This window comes from Amphiprion ocellaris, chromosome 8, assembly GCF_022539595.1.
Source record: "Amphiprion ocellaris isolate individual 3 ecotype Okinawa chromosome 8, ASM2253959v1, whole genome shotgun sequence".
Lineage (NCBI taxonomy): Eukaryota > Metazoa > Chordata > Actinopteri > Pomacentridae > Amphiprion > Amphiprion ocellaris.
The window spans coordinates 34,200,969-34,217,975 of NC_072773.1; the positions used below are offsets into that span (position 1 = coordinate 34,200,969).

Below are 17,007 nucleotides of genomic sequence, written 5' to 3' on the forward strand. Positions count from 1 at the left end.
TAACTTCTTGCTTTTTCTGCTTTTAGTTAAGTCATTTTGTGTTCTTCAAATATTTATTTGTACCTTGTTGAAATTACTCCACAAAGGAACACGGCAAAGTCATGTGACTATCGGCATACGTTTGTCTGTCTGTTCGCAACATTACTCAAAAACATTTGGATGAAATTTTCAGGGAAGGTCAGAAATGACACAAGGACCAAGTGATTAGATTTTGGCAGTGATGCAGCTTATAGTCTGGATCCACGGATTTGTTAAAGATTTCTGTATCATTACAAGATGGTGGCACGACGCCACTGTAACCATGACTACAAGTGAACGCTACGTCAGCTGCCTGCTGACGATCACATGATTGCGATCCTACTACAAATCCAGTGCTGTGGACTTATCAGGACTTATCCATCAGAAATGATACAACAACTGAGCAGCCGTGGCGGAGTACTGCGCTCTGAGTGCTTTTGTTGTTAATACATGTGCTGAATGGCATCTTGTCTTTCATCCACAAACTCACCAAATTAAAGTTCCTAAAAGTTCCCTAACTGTTACTGCAATGTAATCTCGGTGTTTGACTCCATTTGTTCAGTTTTAGACGTCACTGAAAGGCAAATGAAATCAGTGTTGAAAACATCAGAAAATTCAGCCATGCTTACCAAAAATGCATTCCTAATTATGTTTTGAGTAAAATGTATTTTCTGCCCGATTATGGTTGTTTGTGATGCATCACAAATACGTTTCAGATTAACATATTTTCTGTTTATTAACCCAACTAAACATATGTTAGATGGGGCAGGACTCGTTACCCGGGTAACTCAGAAAAAGGAGGAGATGCTTCTAACATGTGAAAAGGTTGTATTCTAACCCAAACTTTGCTGTTCTCCTTCATAAAGCCAAATAGTTTTGGTGTATAGAATTATCCCAGCGTCGACCAATTAGTTTTTGTTGTAAAAGTGTCAACCAAAGTGGGATATTTTCCTAAACCAAACCACGTAGTTTTGGTGCCTTAACCTAGCCAAATTGTGAAAACTGAAAGTAAACAATTTTTCCATCTAAGAATGATGGTTCCATTTGAGACGCAAACACCAGTCTCCTCCATCTAAGTCCTATTGGTGACTTAGGCCAGTGTTGCACTTTCAACAACTGTGTGACATTTTAGAAATTTTATCATCTCCTCATGTCAGCAGGAGCCTCCACAGATCCATCCGCACCCATCTGTGTGAAGCCAAATATTTCAGCGATTATGTCACAAGGGCAAATGCTCTGCAGTAGTGTGTCTGCATTGACTACAAAACTGAAACCTGTTTCATGTATGCAACAGACTTTTTCAAGCCAGTCTCCCACAGACTAGTAAAGTAACATCTGTGAGTGTCTGCAGCTGTCTGTTTGCATGTCTGCACTAGAGTATAATCAAAGCTTTGGGCCCTTGTTATACTTTTTGCATCCTTGAGTATGTGTCCCAGAAATCACTTTCCACTAAGTTCCCCATTACAAAAACACCTCTCAAGGAAGTGTGTTAATTCCAGATCACATGACCTGCTCCACATGATGTCATTTCCTCCTGAAGAAAAGACTGGCCAGACTCCAAGGCTTTCTGAGTTATTTAATATAAAGTAGTGTGTGAGTCAAGTGTGGATTTATGGCATGTCAACAGGTTTACTACAATATCTTTATAAATAACTTTCAATTTTACTGAATTGTATATATAATATTTAGAAGAATGTTTCTGTAAAAATGCCATGTGGTGTTTGGTTATAGGCAGCCATGTTGATTTTAGGCCTGAAAACAACAAAAATGACACCTGTCAACTATGTTACAAAAAGTCTCGCAATTATATATGGACCCAGCAAATGCTATGAGATATGTTGTATAAAGTTGACTAGCTGTGCTTAACAGAACACGAGGCCCATTGCGAAAGCAAAATGAGAAGAAAGTACAGGACTCTCCCCCTTTATTTCCTTCTCTCTCCCCCATCTCTCCCCATTCCTGCCTGCCTGGCCACTAGCATGCTTCAGGTGCTCCACAGTCAGGCCCTGTGATTAGTCTAATTTGCACAAACGCTGGCGAGCTTCGCACCTGTTGCCCCTGCGCCGCCTGCAGCCGTGGTCCCTCAGCAGGCTGACAGGCCTTCCCTCGGATAATCCAATATCTCTACCAATGCAGGACAAGGGCATCCGATTTTTTTTCTACTTCTTGTCTCCCTTCGTGTTCTCATGGCCACCACGCTCCTGATGGCTCATTATTGGACCATTCATAAAAACAGGCAGCCGGTATCCACCTCCCTGTTCTATACAGCAGCCTGCTGTTGTTTTCCCCCAGTGCTCCTTAGCAGCGCCTTCCTTTACCTGTCAGCGAGGTAAGTAAAGCTTTCCTTCAGGTCCAAAAGAGGCCCAGCAGCCTTTCACATGACAGCCTTCCAGTATCCGCAAACTCCATTTGGATTTGAAACCACGCCAGGAGAAAATCAAGTGACACAGGCCACACAGAGTGGGAGGGTGGGAGGGAGGGAATGTGATCCCACTTGATTGTTGAGAGTTTATATAGCGAGTGATGACAAAGTGCTTTATGACTTTGCAGTGTTCGCTGGGCCCTGCGATTGAAGCCTTATACAGGCAAAGCCCCCTGGTGACCTTGGCTTGTCAAATGTTCTCATTTTCACCAGGAAGGAGCCGGTGTTCAGCAGCCACTCAGAACTGGCAAGCTGCTTTTAGAGAGACAGCCACAGAGAGCTTTTGGAGGTGACCCATGCTTCCTTACTTTCACTGCTGAGGAAATGCATCAGTCAGAGACAAACCATTAAATTATAAGACTATGTAGAATATAAAACCATTAATATTTAAAATGTAAAGAGCAGCTATGCTAGTGGCTCTCTGATGCTGAACTTACACCACCATTTAGCTTGGAGCTAAATGCTAAATGTTAACATCAGCATGCGGTTGTTTAGCAGGTGTACCATGTTACAGCATGCTATCATGTTATTACTGGTTAATTAGCTATTTGTACAAAATGCAGCTTTGAATAATGGGACATTTTGTGACATGTTATTTAAAAAGTTTCAATTTTGACAAAGGATTCATCCTGAGGAGAGTATGAATGTTTTTATCACATTTAATGTCCATCCATCCATTAGCCGTTGAGACATTTCGCTAAAACACAATATGTCAACCTGACGGTGGCACAATTAAGAAGAAAAGTGAATAGTTAACAAGGGGATACATCATCTAGAAACCATGAACACCAATTCAAAATTTGATGCTGATATATCAGGTGGATGTTTCACCAGATAAATGAAAACTTTGACCTGGTGGTGGCACTTGATTAAACATCAATGGATAACCAAAGTCATTAGGATTCATCCTTTGTGGAAGATGAATTCATGCCAATCCATCCAGTAGTTGAAATTCAGTCTGAACCAAAGCAGTTGACTGATCTGTTAACCAACACATTATCAGTCTTTTACATCACAGCTGTTCTTAGAGCCTCTCTGATTGTGAGACACTAAAACACTGAAATACAAAAATCTGTTTTAATGGAAACATCTGGAAAGAAGACTAACAGATCTTCACAGCAGATAGTGATAACATCAGTAGAAACATGGATTCACAAGGAGTAAATGGATATCTCCAGAGGGGTAACGCAACTGGTGGTGTTTCTAAAGGCCGGCCACACATAACATCAGATCGCTCCCAGATACATACAACATGCATCTTATCTCACAGGGAAGAGGAAGAATAATCATTTCATCCTCAGGCCTGCTCTACCTGCATTGACTGTGACCTTTCCTATGCAAATCACAGGACACTTCCCCTTTGAGCTACATGTCTGGAAGCTGGGCGGAGCTTGATGCTTGAAGAACCGGGCCTGTGTTGGTTGGATGTAAATCATCTCAATCAGTGCAATGAGAAAAAAAAACAAACAAAACAAAAGCTGGACCAGGATCAACACTCAAGGACTCCAGGAGGAGTTTTAAATGAGTGGAGATGATGTGTGCATGGTGCAGACAGAGTCACGGTAGCCCTCTGACTACTGCTGCTGCTGCTGCTGCTATGGGCTAACAACTCTTGCATTGATCCAGGGAGACACTCAGCCCTCTAACCTGCTGAGTGCTCAGTTCCAGTGAACAATGGAGTTCAGAGCGCGTCGATACACTATCCTATTGAGTGCTCTCCGTTTAGCAGCAAGATTGATGAGGTTAAGGCTCCCAACCGGGGAGCCAAATGGTGTCAAAACCAAGGTGTTGCTTTGGACAAACAATCCCTCCGTGCGCTGCCACACTGAGAGGCGCTGGTTACCGGCTAATGTGCTCGCTCTAACCGGGAAATAAAATTTAAATGGGCACAAGGTTTCTGAATGGGTATGCAAACTGCAATGGATGTTGTTGAGACTCTTAAAATGTAGATGAGAATATGAGGGTAGGATAGATGGCGCTTTCTGGACAGGAATGCACTGCAAATCCCCCAAGACACTAAATGATGTACAAGTGGATTTATTACTGTAGGTCCCTATAAATCTAAGGTTGGCCTGAACTCCAGGGAGAGGTTAATGGATTACAAAGGGATGTGGTATCGAGCCTCTGAGAAGTTTATACACCTCATCAATATGTGAAATGCTATTGATCATTTAGACCTTGATAAATTAAATTCATACACCTGATAATGCATGGTAATATTGAGGGGAAAAAACTGGCTTTTTTTTAACCCAGCCATGGAAAACCACACATTAGGAAAACAAGTAGTGATTTGATGTGTTATGTTGATACTGAGAACTAAAACTCTGAGAACTGTTTCCAAACAGTTAACAGAAATCTGGTTACTTAACAAAGATGTGACAGAGGACACATTAACTTTAGATGTTACATGGATTTTCCACAGTCATAACTTGAGGAACACCTTCTCACATACTTGTTGAACAGCCTCTTTTATGTCATTCTATGTAAATCTAAAGCAGCATGTCATTAGGATATAGGTTGCATATGAGAGGATCAATTGCACCCGACGTGATGCAGCTGGATCGAAATCAACACGAGAGATTGTACATCTGCTGCAACATGGACTTCTGTGTAAACACAATGAAAGCAGTCAGTCCAACGGTTTGGTTCAAAGAAATGAAAACCTATTGGCTGGCCTTCAATTAAAGCTTCTCCAAAGTCTGAGGAGTACTATTACATATTTGAAACAAGTATATAAAGTCTTTTGTGATTCCAAAGGGAGTCTGATGACAGGTCAATGGGGTCAAGGCTACATCAGCTACTCCTTGCACTACACCACTAGAAGTCTTGATGTCAGCTGCTGATTTGTATTTTGGGTAATGCAGACCAAGTTGTGACAAGAAATAAGGACATGTAGAGCAAAATAATAATAAAAACAATTACTCTGTTGGTGCTGCTTAGAGGAGGGCCAGGACAAATCTGAGGACTTTTTAAAAATGCACATTACACACATCAGCAAGTTTTGTACAAGTTATTTTCTTAGACAAATTAGGAAAATTAACGCTCACATGCTAAACCATATGCAGCATTAGTAAGGCTCATTTAAACACAGGACTAATGTGAAAAACAAATTTTCAACCTTGTTAACATGTCCATATGGTGCTTTTTATATGCTAGAAGACGCATGAGTGAAATCAGTAGTCAACACCAGCGTTTCCACCTTTACAGCAAAAGTTTTAAATAGCTAAAACTAGTTTAAGCCCATAAATGACGTTTTAACAGTCTTAACTTGCATTATATTGCTGCAACTATTGCTCTGTCCTTTTTTTTCAACCATCTCTACGCCCATCTCATGCCACCACAGAGGTTTTTTTGTACCTTTGGGTTCAGCAATAATGACTGGAAATCAAATTTAAATCAGCAATCAGGCTTTCTTCAACATCGTCACGGCATTGAAAATGGAATGACAAACCCCATTTTAGAAAGCAGAACTCACACTACAGAAATCAAAAAAATAGGCACTGATGATGCACCGACAGAAATAAAAAAAAATTTCCACATTTAAAGTATAATCCTGTCTACTCATCAGTGGAGAGAAAGCTTAAAAAAGGGGCTCTGAAAGTCCCTGCCCTGTCACGCTTTCTCATAATTGAGTAGAAGGTGATTCATGGTTACGTACAATATACACAAAAATAGAAGCGTTCTCGTCTGTATCTGGTGTTACTGATACCTTACAGCTGGTTAGCAGTCGACACAAAACAAAAAAACTCAGGAACCACAAAGATTCATCTGAAGATTTCACCTAAAATGATCTTGGCATTTGAAGACCTTTGGATTTTTATTCGATATGCAGGCATGCTGGGTTTATATAAAAAAATCTAAATATATAAGCTCAAACTTGCAAATGCAATTTAAAATAAGCAAAAAAACTAACAAAAAGTCCTTTTTTAAGCCAAACAGAAAATAAGTCCTACAGAAAATCTTCCTGCACTTGAGCACCCGCAGCAGCATTCACACAAACATCTCAGAGATCAGAAATAACCACAAAGAAAAACTGCACAACCCACTTAAAGAACACGTTCTGTGTGATTTGAATTTAATAACAGTTTTATAATATAAACATGAAAATCCCAGTAATACTAGGATTATCCTTTAATGGTACAGTAGATACAGTAGAGTGTATATTGTGTCTAGCTGGTTTAAAATAAAAGTAACGGAGATTCTTCTGCAGATAAACCAAATTTATTAGTTATGGCTGAATTTCAGACAGTGATCAGCAGGTTAGGACCAATTACTGAATCTACAGTGTTTGCAAAGCATGGTAACTCTGTAATTATTTTAACAAAAGTTATTTCATCCACAAAAATTCATTTCTACTACATCCAAAAATATACTTTACAGCATACTGCCATGTTGTGTCATCATTCAGTACTTAATCTTGATCAACATAACTAAACATAATGTGCAGGTCAGGCTCAGTGTCTCGGTAATGTGCAGTGTCCCTCTACCTTTTCTGTTTCCATGAAGGTCATGTGATGAAGATGGAAAATGGCACAAGAGCTGATATCCCTTCTTCTCACTCATGGACTGTTCTTGTTAGCCTGAGACCGAGTGAGTAATTCAATAAGTCAAGTATTCATTTATTACTTTCCTTTTCAATCATGGGACATTTTTTTTTTTTTAACTTCCCCTATCCACCTCCACACTGAGAGAAAAAAAACAAAAGTGATACGAGTTCTGCAACTTCCATCTGTGGCAGCACTCGTTGTCTTACTGCAGCTTAATTACAAAATATTGGCGCCGTTTTCTGTAAAGATTACTCACTGTAGGAGGCTCTACGTAATTTGGACCGGAGGGTTTGTCACAGAAAATAATACAATGCAACTGGGCTTTCTGTATTAGATTTCCGCTTTTAGCCTCCTTGACATTTCAAGCTGCATGAACTAATACATCTGTTATTTGTTGATCATTTGATTATTAACATACTTCACAAACCAAATCAGCTGCCCTGCTGGAGACACAGATACAGCTCAGCAGACAGTCTGGGTTTTCTCGCCTGCCACGCACAAACACACTCGCAAAGACGCACAATTCAGCCCTCAGTGATAAAGGAAAGCAGGGAAAAAACATTCATCTTCCCCTCCTTTGAGCGTATGAGCACTCTGACACCGGCATGGAACAAAGCCCGTCATCACATTCTAATCTCGAATTTCAGGGCTTTTATTTCACCCAAATGCCACCCTGCTGGCCTTGTGAATTATTGACAGACTGACACCAATGCGAAAGGACACATAAAAGAGGCTAAAAGCTCCGGCCCTGGAAGAGCTTGTCCTCTCCTATTGCCATCAACAGGGAGACAAACTCTGCTAATGCTCCACTGGAAGCTCACGGTAACTTTGAGACTGAAGTACCAACATATGATTCCTGACCCACAGCCGCACTATTGCAGCAGAGATATTCTGTGCAGCGCTGCCTCTTTGGTCTGAAGAAGAGCCTTTAGTACAATTACAAGGACACCAAGGCAAAGCCGTGAATTATCTGATCAAATCATGAAAATTAAAAGCAGTAAGTCACCCACGGCTAGTACTGCATACAGGCGTTTAAAGTCGCTCTGATTTGACTATTGCTCGTCATTTCTCCTTTCAAAGAACCCTAACAACACTTGGCTCGGCATGCAGTCTTTAGTTTGCATGATCAAAAGTGAACTGTGGCAAGCCGTGTGTCACTAAACACTCCAATATTTGTCAGTTTAGCATCTTCTGACGCCCACGCCTTCTCCTCACTCTGCTCGACACTATGTTGTGACAGAAACGGGCGGAAACAGAGAGTGAACACAGATTAAACATTTTTAAAAAACAAAAACAAAAAAACGAGCAGAATGTGTGTGAGCAGAGCGGAGCAGAGGCGTCGGCAGAGATGAGAAGCGGTGTTTCGGAGAGTGTTTTTGTGCTTTCTGCTGTCGTCTAATCAACCTCGCTCTCGTTGCTGGCACCCTCGGGCCGCCTCAGTTTGTCCACCTGTTCGTTAATCTGTCCATCCCCACCTCGCCGATCCTCTGTCTGCATGCTCAGACCCTCCTCCTCCTCCTCTACATGGCTTACATCATCCTCTTCCTCCTCCTTCTCCTCCTCCCCCTGCACCTCCATGCGGACCTGATCTAGTGGCAGCGTTGCACCCAGGCCCACAGCATCCCCGTTGATCCCGTGGGCTCCATCAGGCCCTCCCAGTGCATCCTGGGGGCTGTGGTGTCCATCTTTGATGGGGGAAGAGTTGGTGGATTCGTTACTGACTGGGGAGATGTCGCTGCTGCTGTTGGTGTGGTTTACGGACGGTGCCCCGGACGCTGAGGGCGGCTTCAGGGGAATCTGCCACGAGGGGATCTTAGGAATAGTGGGAGTCGAAGGGAACTGTCTCCTGTGGGGCGGGAGGGGGGGGGGGGGGGGGGGGGGGCAAGAGCGTTAAACAAAATTAGGCCTGATCACAACTTCATCAAACCTCACTGTGTTTAAAATGTGTGAAGACAGAGCGCTTTCCCACGATGTAATCAGCCATAATTGGACATACTGTGACCACAAAACTATATATAGCTTCCAGTCAGGTGTTGAGTGAGAACACAGCCTCAACGCTGGTTTACGTCTTTGCATGCAGCCACACTCTAAGCACCCCATCTAATTCTCATAATTACAGCAGAGAAAATGGTTTTTCTCCCCCAAATAGCCAGATGTTCAGCACACCTGGTGAAGATGCTCCGAGATTTTTTAATTACACCGACTGCAGCTTTTAAGATCAAAAAGACAACGTTGAATGGGTTCTGCACTTCTTGGGGCTTAAAAAACAGTTTGGAGATGATTTGGATCATGCGGAAAGGAAGGGAACAAGTTTAGAGACAGATGGTGATACACAGCCTTTATTTTTAGCGATTCAAGTCTTTGCCAGAAAACTCATTGTGGGAGTCAGGATGAAGTCAAAAAGGCAAATGACAAAGGGATTATTACTGATTAGAATGTATGAGGGGAACAAAACATGCTCAACTAGACAGTTCTGAGGCAGTTTTTGCCCTTGCTGCTTTTCTGATGTACACTCTTACTTCAGGCTTCATTATAGACACTGATACATAATCATGCATGCTAATGGGCCCGACTGAGCTGGGCTGCGCCTGACTAGATTGAGGAACAAAGCAGGAAAGAATGAGGGAACATCTAGCAGTATACAGAGACACCGTATCACAGCAGCAGCATAACCTGCCTTACACCTCGTTATTTACATTGTAGGTACAATCTGATTTTACAGGAAAAACTACATGTAATCGGGATCTGGTGTATTTTTCGCTCAGTTTTCTTTGCTACATCCATCCTTCATTTTGCACTCATAAAGTTCAGCTGGACCAACTGTGCACATATGTGTTTATTCTGCTCCCAATAAAAGCATTAACGCGCAGAGGACCAGCTGATGCCTGCAGTATGCTAATTGGTCGAGTTGTGAAGCAAAAGAATGGTGCAATCAAGTGTGCAATTTGCAAGAGCAATGTGACATTATGTATTCCTTTGTTTTATGTATTCATACACAAACTTTCAAACCTTCTATAGCAGCGCAGTACAAAAGAAGTGAGTTCGTAAGATTTAAAGTCTGACCTCCAGGGACAATACAGTCATGAAAAAAAAATTATTATTCCACCCTTGTTTTCTTCAATTTCTTGTTAATTTTAATGTCTAGTACAACTAAAGGTACATTTGTTTGGACAAATACAATGATAACAACAAAAATACATCAATAGCTATGGCATTGTTCTGCCAAACACAGTGCTTTTAGGTTTTCCATGTTTTCTCTTCTGTCTGTTTTAGTCACATGATCCACACAGGAGTTAGTACTTGATTGCATAAACATTGTTTTTGATGACTGCAGCCATTGGTCTTGGCATGCTCTCCAGTTATTTTCTCTACCTGTCTCTCACTCATGCCAATTTCCAGCAATGCCAAGATGGCTGCCTTTGTGGCTTCACATAATTCTTTAGTTTTAGGCGTTATGTGAGAGCTGACAACTTCTGAGTTGTGCTATGGCTTGAATGTCAGCAGAAAACCACTGTAGACCTTTACATGTGCTGCTGATGACATGAAATGTCCTCTTATAGACCCTGGAATACAATGAAGCTGAAGCACATCAAATAGGACATAAAGCATTATGGAATCAGCTGCATTTTTTGTCATGTTCATTGGATTCTTCAGGTAAAATACTTTTAGTGATACCAGGCATTAAAATGAACAAGAAATTGAAGAAAACAAGGGTGGTCTAATCATTTTTTCCATGACTGTATATGTACTGTGAGTCTTGGTCTGCCTTTTTCTTGGCTTTCAACCCAATCTCCTGGGACTCCTCAGCACATAAGAGTGAACTCAGTTATATCACTTTGTCGTAATCATTAAGTGGGAGCCGGCTGGGTTATTTCCCCCCATGTACAGTACAACCTTTCATGCTTCAGTCATCACAGTAGTATGTGTTCCCTGAATAAAGATTTGTCAAACTAGTTTCAAAAGTCAACTGGTAACTTTCACAACCAATATGTGTACATGCTCTCCAAGGGGAGTTATGAAACTGCAGCTTGTTTTTTTTGACGCCACCTGCATTTATACATGTTTTTTATTCATATAATTACATGAATGTTGGTGTTTCAACCTGTACGAGCTGTTTTTATTATCTAATCGGAATCAAAAAGGAAATAAAAACACGTACAACAAATTAAAGTGCGAGAGCATTTTAAAAGGTACTGAACAGGACTGTTTGAAATGTATTTTAATGACGGAGGTACATGAAATGTGGCCAAAATAACGTATAAAGATGCAACACGTTAACAAATAGTGTGTTTGACACATCAAGCTGCTGGTGCTTTGCTCCTGTTTAACGCTGTCAGATAGTTTAAATGGACTGCATAAAGGAATGCAAAAGTGCATGAAAACACCAAGACCTAAGCCTTTCTACACACACACACAGACACACAGACACACAGACACACACACACACGCACGCACGCACGCACGCACGCACACACGCACACACACACACACACACACACACACACACCTGGTCTGTTTCATGTGACAGGGGTCTGGATAACTTTGTTACCTGCTGAGCAGTAAACCCTTCAAAGAGGCGATCTCAGCCTTCAGCTCGGCGACTGTTTGGTTGTCCAGGATGCGGTTGGTCGAGGACGATGCCTGTAGGAAAAACACAAGTGAGACACACACAACAACTGGCACAAACACACACACACACACACACACACACACAGGCACAAAAGCACTGCTGGGGTCACATGCAGGGTCGCAGCACAAAGCTGGTCCACTGTGGGTCTTTGAACAGCTCCTCTATGCTTAGTCACAGCAATATGAACTAATAAATGAATAAAAAAAGGACAGGCTACATAAACAAATACGGCAAATGCAAATGCTAAAGCCGAATGTTTTTGTGTAGTCAGGTAATCTATCACCATAACAACCTCACAACTGCCTGCTGCTGGTGACTCAGAAAGCTGGACAAACAACCTGACTACGGCCACGTTTATAGTGTCAGAATGTCCCGGGAATCATGCTGTTTTTACATAATTTTCCATACTATCTAGAACAGATTAGGCCAGTGTGCAGTGTTTTGGATAATGATTATCTTGAACAATGGCCACATTCATGAAGGCAGACCAAAGCTTAGCAGTTTGTTTTGTTCTTTTTGTCTTTTATCAAAGGCGCGTGTTATCACTCACACTGGTGCATAATGGGAAAGTATTTGAATGGCAAATTGCTGCCGAAAATCTGTCTCTGCAGCACTTTTTTAGGGGCAGGCTGGACTTTGACAGAGGCGGCTATAAAATGATGAGTTTTGATAAAGGCCTTGAACAAAAAAAGCATCACATGACGACAGCCAAACGCAGTGATAAAACTGTAGCTGTGGCAAAATGTGCAAAATGAATGACGGCCGTGGCAAGTGAAATGGTGGAGGAGCTGGCACACGCATGAAGCAGATGTTTCAGGGTCGCAAGATAAAAGAGGGGTCGCGAAAAGATTAACAACATGAAAGAAAAGAAGAAAAAGCATCGGCATTACAGTTTATTAGACGTTCTCACATCTGTACTCCAAAACTATTCCAATAAAGCGATCTGAAAACGCATCACTCTTTAGTTGTGACTAATCATGATGAGTCACACCCAGAGCATCGTCTAGCTGTGAAGCCAAAATGTTGGGGAACCAGTAAGTAGATAGCTGCTCCTCTTTCCTAGCCTATTCATGCATAAAAAAGCACAAACATGTATGAGAGCGAGAGAATAAAGTGATGAGACCAGAGGGAGTAGAAGGAGCAGACAAGGGAAAAAGCGGGATAAAAGAAAAGTAAAAACCGTAATTAAGACTCTCCTGACTCGCCAGAGGAAGCTTGTTAGAAAGCGTGGACCCCCTATCGAGGGGAGAGGGATAACTTGGACTCTTTCGCTTGTAATTAAATCTACGAGAAATTAATTGAATCACATCTGAAAGGGATCAGACTCATTTACAGTGGATGGAGGGAGGCAGAGGAGGAGAAGTGTAGGGAGACAGAAAAGGAGGCGAGGGGGAAGGAGGATTTTTTTTGGGCTCTTATCGACTCCTAAACCTCGCTGATAAGGAGCCGTGTTTTAGAGGTGGTGCATTGGAGGCCTGCTGAAGACACTCTTATTACAGCCGTCACCTCATTAGAACCATCTTAATCCCTCGCCTCCCCAAGGCACCCGTATAATAAGGCTGGATCCTGCTTCTCTCTCATTTTACGTTGAAGAACAAAATTAATTGCCGTATAGGCTGAGCTAAACGATTTCCAAGGCACAGAATCAACTTAGGAAAAAGGCACATTTCTCCAAACAGCTGAAATGCGATGATTTTTATGTACTCGTGTCCCATAACGGAAGAATAGAAGGCTTTAGAGCAGACTTGTTAACCACCAGCTATATACATAATATGCATTATCTACAGAGCAGCACCATATAATATCTCACATCAAGGCTTGTCACACAACACTAACTCTGACATATGTCTTATTAAGTCTGAAGAAACCTAATTAAATGTTGGGCCAGGGCTGAATTTCAGCTCTGAGATACATTATGTCAGTGTGTATGCACACACACTGTGTAAGGATGGTGTGTTAAGTGCACTAGTTGTTTGGGTGGAGGCTGAGTGGTGGGGGTATCGGTGACTGCAGAGAATTAAAGTATGCCGACTTTAAAAGCCCAACCTGAAGTGCTGACAGAGATCCCATAGACCGCACGAGTGTGTAAGTTGGGATGTTGTAGCAAACTGCTGATCAAAATATTTAACCTCTGCAATTATTTATCAGCTTTGATTACAAAAGCATCTTTAAAGAGACAATTCTATTACACAGCACACACTGAGCTCAGAATATAACCTCTTTATTACTACTTTTGATATTTTTTAGACCAGTAATACACTGACGTTCTTGCTTTTTGCCTCTGTAATAAAAGTCATCTTTTTTAAGCGTGCAGTTTTTGCAGGTTTGCGACAATTTAACTTTTCTCCGATACATATACATACATGCATTAAGTGTGTTTTTCTACATTTGAATTTACACAATCAATCACAAATCTGCTTTTTTGAAAATGGAACTGAAATCAATTTGGGGTTTTCTGGTCAATTGCATCATTTGCTGAATGTCACTTCTCTGCTCTTTCTCCTGCATCTCCTGGCTTACTGCATAGTCTGTTGAATAAAGAAGGCAAAATGCTCAAAAACTAAATCTTTCAATCCATGCAATGAAACTCTTTTAATCTGTTTTCGTTTCCAGGATGTGGACATTCACAGTTGAATGCAAAAGTCTGGGAACCCCCTTCGGAAATAACATATTTTTCAGGTGTTTTATTTATATTTTTTTCACTGAAAATCAATAAAATAAGTAGTCTGGCAAACTTTTGCATACGACCACAGCTGTTCAGAGACCTTCCTTGGCTATAAACATATCTGACCTCCCACCTCTATTTCTGTGTTTCTCTGTATGTTCTTCTCTGTGTGCAATAAAAAAAATAAAATCATCTCTTCAAATCCTCGCCTCTTTCTGATGTTTGTCTTATTCCCCAGTTCCTGGTGTGCAGGTGCACGGCTCTAAGGACTCTGTGTGGCCTCAAGACTGCAGAACATAATTCTCCACTTGGCACTGCACATCACAGAAATCATTATGCATGAACAAACAACAAACAAGCAAACCGCCGCAACCAAAATAACACAAACTCAGCCTATCCGAGTGGCGCCACCTATTAAATTATCAATCACCACTGTGCCGGCTGGATGTGTTTTTTACTGTGTTAATACTGCTCATAGTAAAGATTTCCTCTAACTGGTTTAAAAGCCTTGTAACTAATATGTCTCGGGTGGGTGCCTGGGTGTGATAGGGGTCGGCCTATTTCTGCTGGTTAACTGAGTGCTTCAGGAAGAAAAAAAAAAGAAAAATATATATTACAAGCAAAGGGAAAAAAAGACCAACTCTAGCAGCACCCAAGGACGGCAGCGCATCTGGCTAAATGAAGATAAATGCCTGTGGACCATTAGCAACAAGATAAGATCTTTAACAAGCCTTGTTTAAGAGTGTCTGAAGGCAAATTAATTCACAGTTATTCCGCCGGCAGACAGTGTGTTTTCGTGTAACACATGTATATTTATGATGGAATTAGTTTCAAAAGGAAGTCCCCAGAGGAGTGTTTTTGAGTGGAAACATTGGTACAGTGCAATTGATTTCACTCTATTTATGCACTTTCCCACTGGCAGTTCGTCTCACGCAAGCAAGGAGGCGGCTTCTAATCTTCTATGTAGTATCCACTAATAAAGAGAACGATCAGTGAGTTGAGACAGCAGGGCAAACACAGTTAACAGGCAGATTTGTAATGATAATGGAGCAGAAATAGACTTGGCTGTTTAACATCAGGGATGAATCATCCTGAGGCGAATTCATCCTCAACATCAGTGGTAGAACACAGCAGCACGTCTTTGCAGAATCACGCTAAGTAAGAAAATTATGATAAAGACAAAAACCGTCCGTGGCTCTGATGTCTGGAAATGTGCCGCATCAGCCTGGACTGTGTGTGTGAGTGTGTGTGAGAGTGTGCGTTTGTGTGTGGACATGAGCCAGTCGGTCTAAACTCTCCTCCATAATGAGGTCCCCAGTTTAGGGACAGTAAACGCGCTCCGCAATTGAGCGGTTTCAAACTACGAGAAATGTTTACTTAGCAGCTGAGGAAACAGAAGTCTCCATGTGTTTTGGGTTAAAGGCACATTTCCGCGTTGAGAGGTATAATTGCTAAGCGTGGCGCGCTTTGAGCAGCGTGGTGAAGCAAACCCTGAAAGCCACAAACGGTGAATGATAAGTAGCTCCCCAGCTCCAACATGTGTTTCTCATCAAACATCCCGGACCTGAAAACAATTTCCCAATTTCCCCCATGGCCCGAGACAACAGAGGGCCTCGTGCCGACTCACAGGGAAAATTTAAGATCAACACTATAACTATAAAGCAGAGTTTATGATTTGTTTAATGGGTGTTTTGATGGGAAATATACTTTTTATACACTACTGCTGTCCAACAAGGCACTCATAGCAAATGAAGTAGACACTTTTTAATCCAATCTGTGATTTAAAGATGACGAAAGAGAACAAAGAGCTGGGTGTCAGGGTGAGGAAAACTTTAGATAGGTTTGTGTCAGACCAGCATGGGGCCGAATCCTATCATCGTGCCCAAATATTCACACATGCTGATCTGGGCCACTGCTGCTTTTCTACACCACACAGAGAGAAATGTGCAGCTCAGAACTTGAAACAGCACAAAATGAGCTATGAGTCGTCAGTTTATGATGAACCTCGTCTAAGGAAAGGATCCATATTTTTCTTCCTGGTTTGTGCCGAAGCAGATGTGTCCGCATATGTTTTCCTGCGATATCCAGATGCTACAGTTACACACCCATGTGCTTAACAAGCTGTGGACATAAAACATTGTCTAAGATCGTCTCTTCCGAAGCAATTTTTAGAGCCCGGAGATCATAAAAGGATTTATGAGCAGTGTTATAAAAAGCAAGCAACATTTCATCCCTGCACATAAGTTTTTAGAACAATCACTCAGTCCGATTCACCGAAACACTTACGATTCTGAGTAGATTATGGACACCGTCTATAAAAATCAAGGCGAAGAGGAACGATATGGTTAAAGATTATAGTCCCGTGATGAGATGCACTTTACTTTTTTGTAGCTTGTGTTCCGATGATATACAGTATAATAAGGCTGTCTGTCTTGGGTAGTTACGACTCGAGCAGCGCAAAGAGTTTAGTACACAGAGGCCTCGAGAAACCTCTTGCATCACCTCATCAATCTGGAGATTTTAACCTGTTACTTGAGTTTTACTGAGCTCTTCTGTACTTGCAAAGTTACTGCCTGTCCAGCTTTCCTCAAAATCATCAATCAGAAACAACACATCTTAAAAGTGCAATCCATAAAATTTCATTCTAGCTTCTAGTTGCCAGCTTTGTGAAGTTGTTTTAGCTCGCTTTTGGCAGTTTGCAGTCAAGATAAAACATAAGTATTTC

At 41.6% G+C, this 17,007-nt stretch overlaps 1 protein-coding gene across 3 annotated transcripts in view; it reads right to left on the reverse strand.

Moving 5' to 3' along the window:
• Positions 1-17,007, reverse strand: part of pex14 (peroxisomal biogenesis factor 14) — a 72,051-nt gene that overhangs the window by 19,005 nt on the left and 36,039 nt on the right. For 2 of the 3 annotated variants that reach the window (XR_008602510.1, XM_055012804.1), the window contains exon 8: positions 11,537-11,628. Coding sequence is in view for 2 of the 3 variants with exons in the window: in XM_055012804.1 (XP_054868779.1) it covers positions 11,537-11,628 (92 nt within the window). In the remaining variant the exon portion in view is untranslated. Of the gene's footprint in view, positions 1-6,498; positions 8,834-11,536; positions 11,629-17,007 lie in introns of those variants that run through there. The other variant, XM_023277291.3, reaches the window with a different exon arrangement.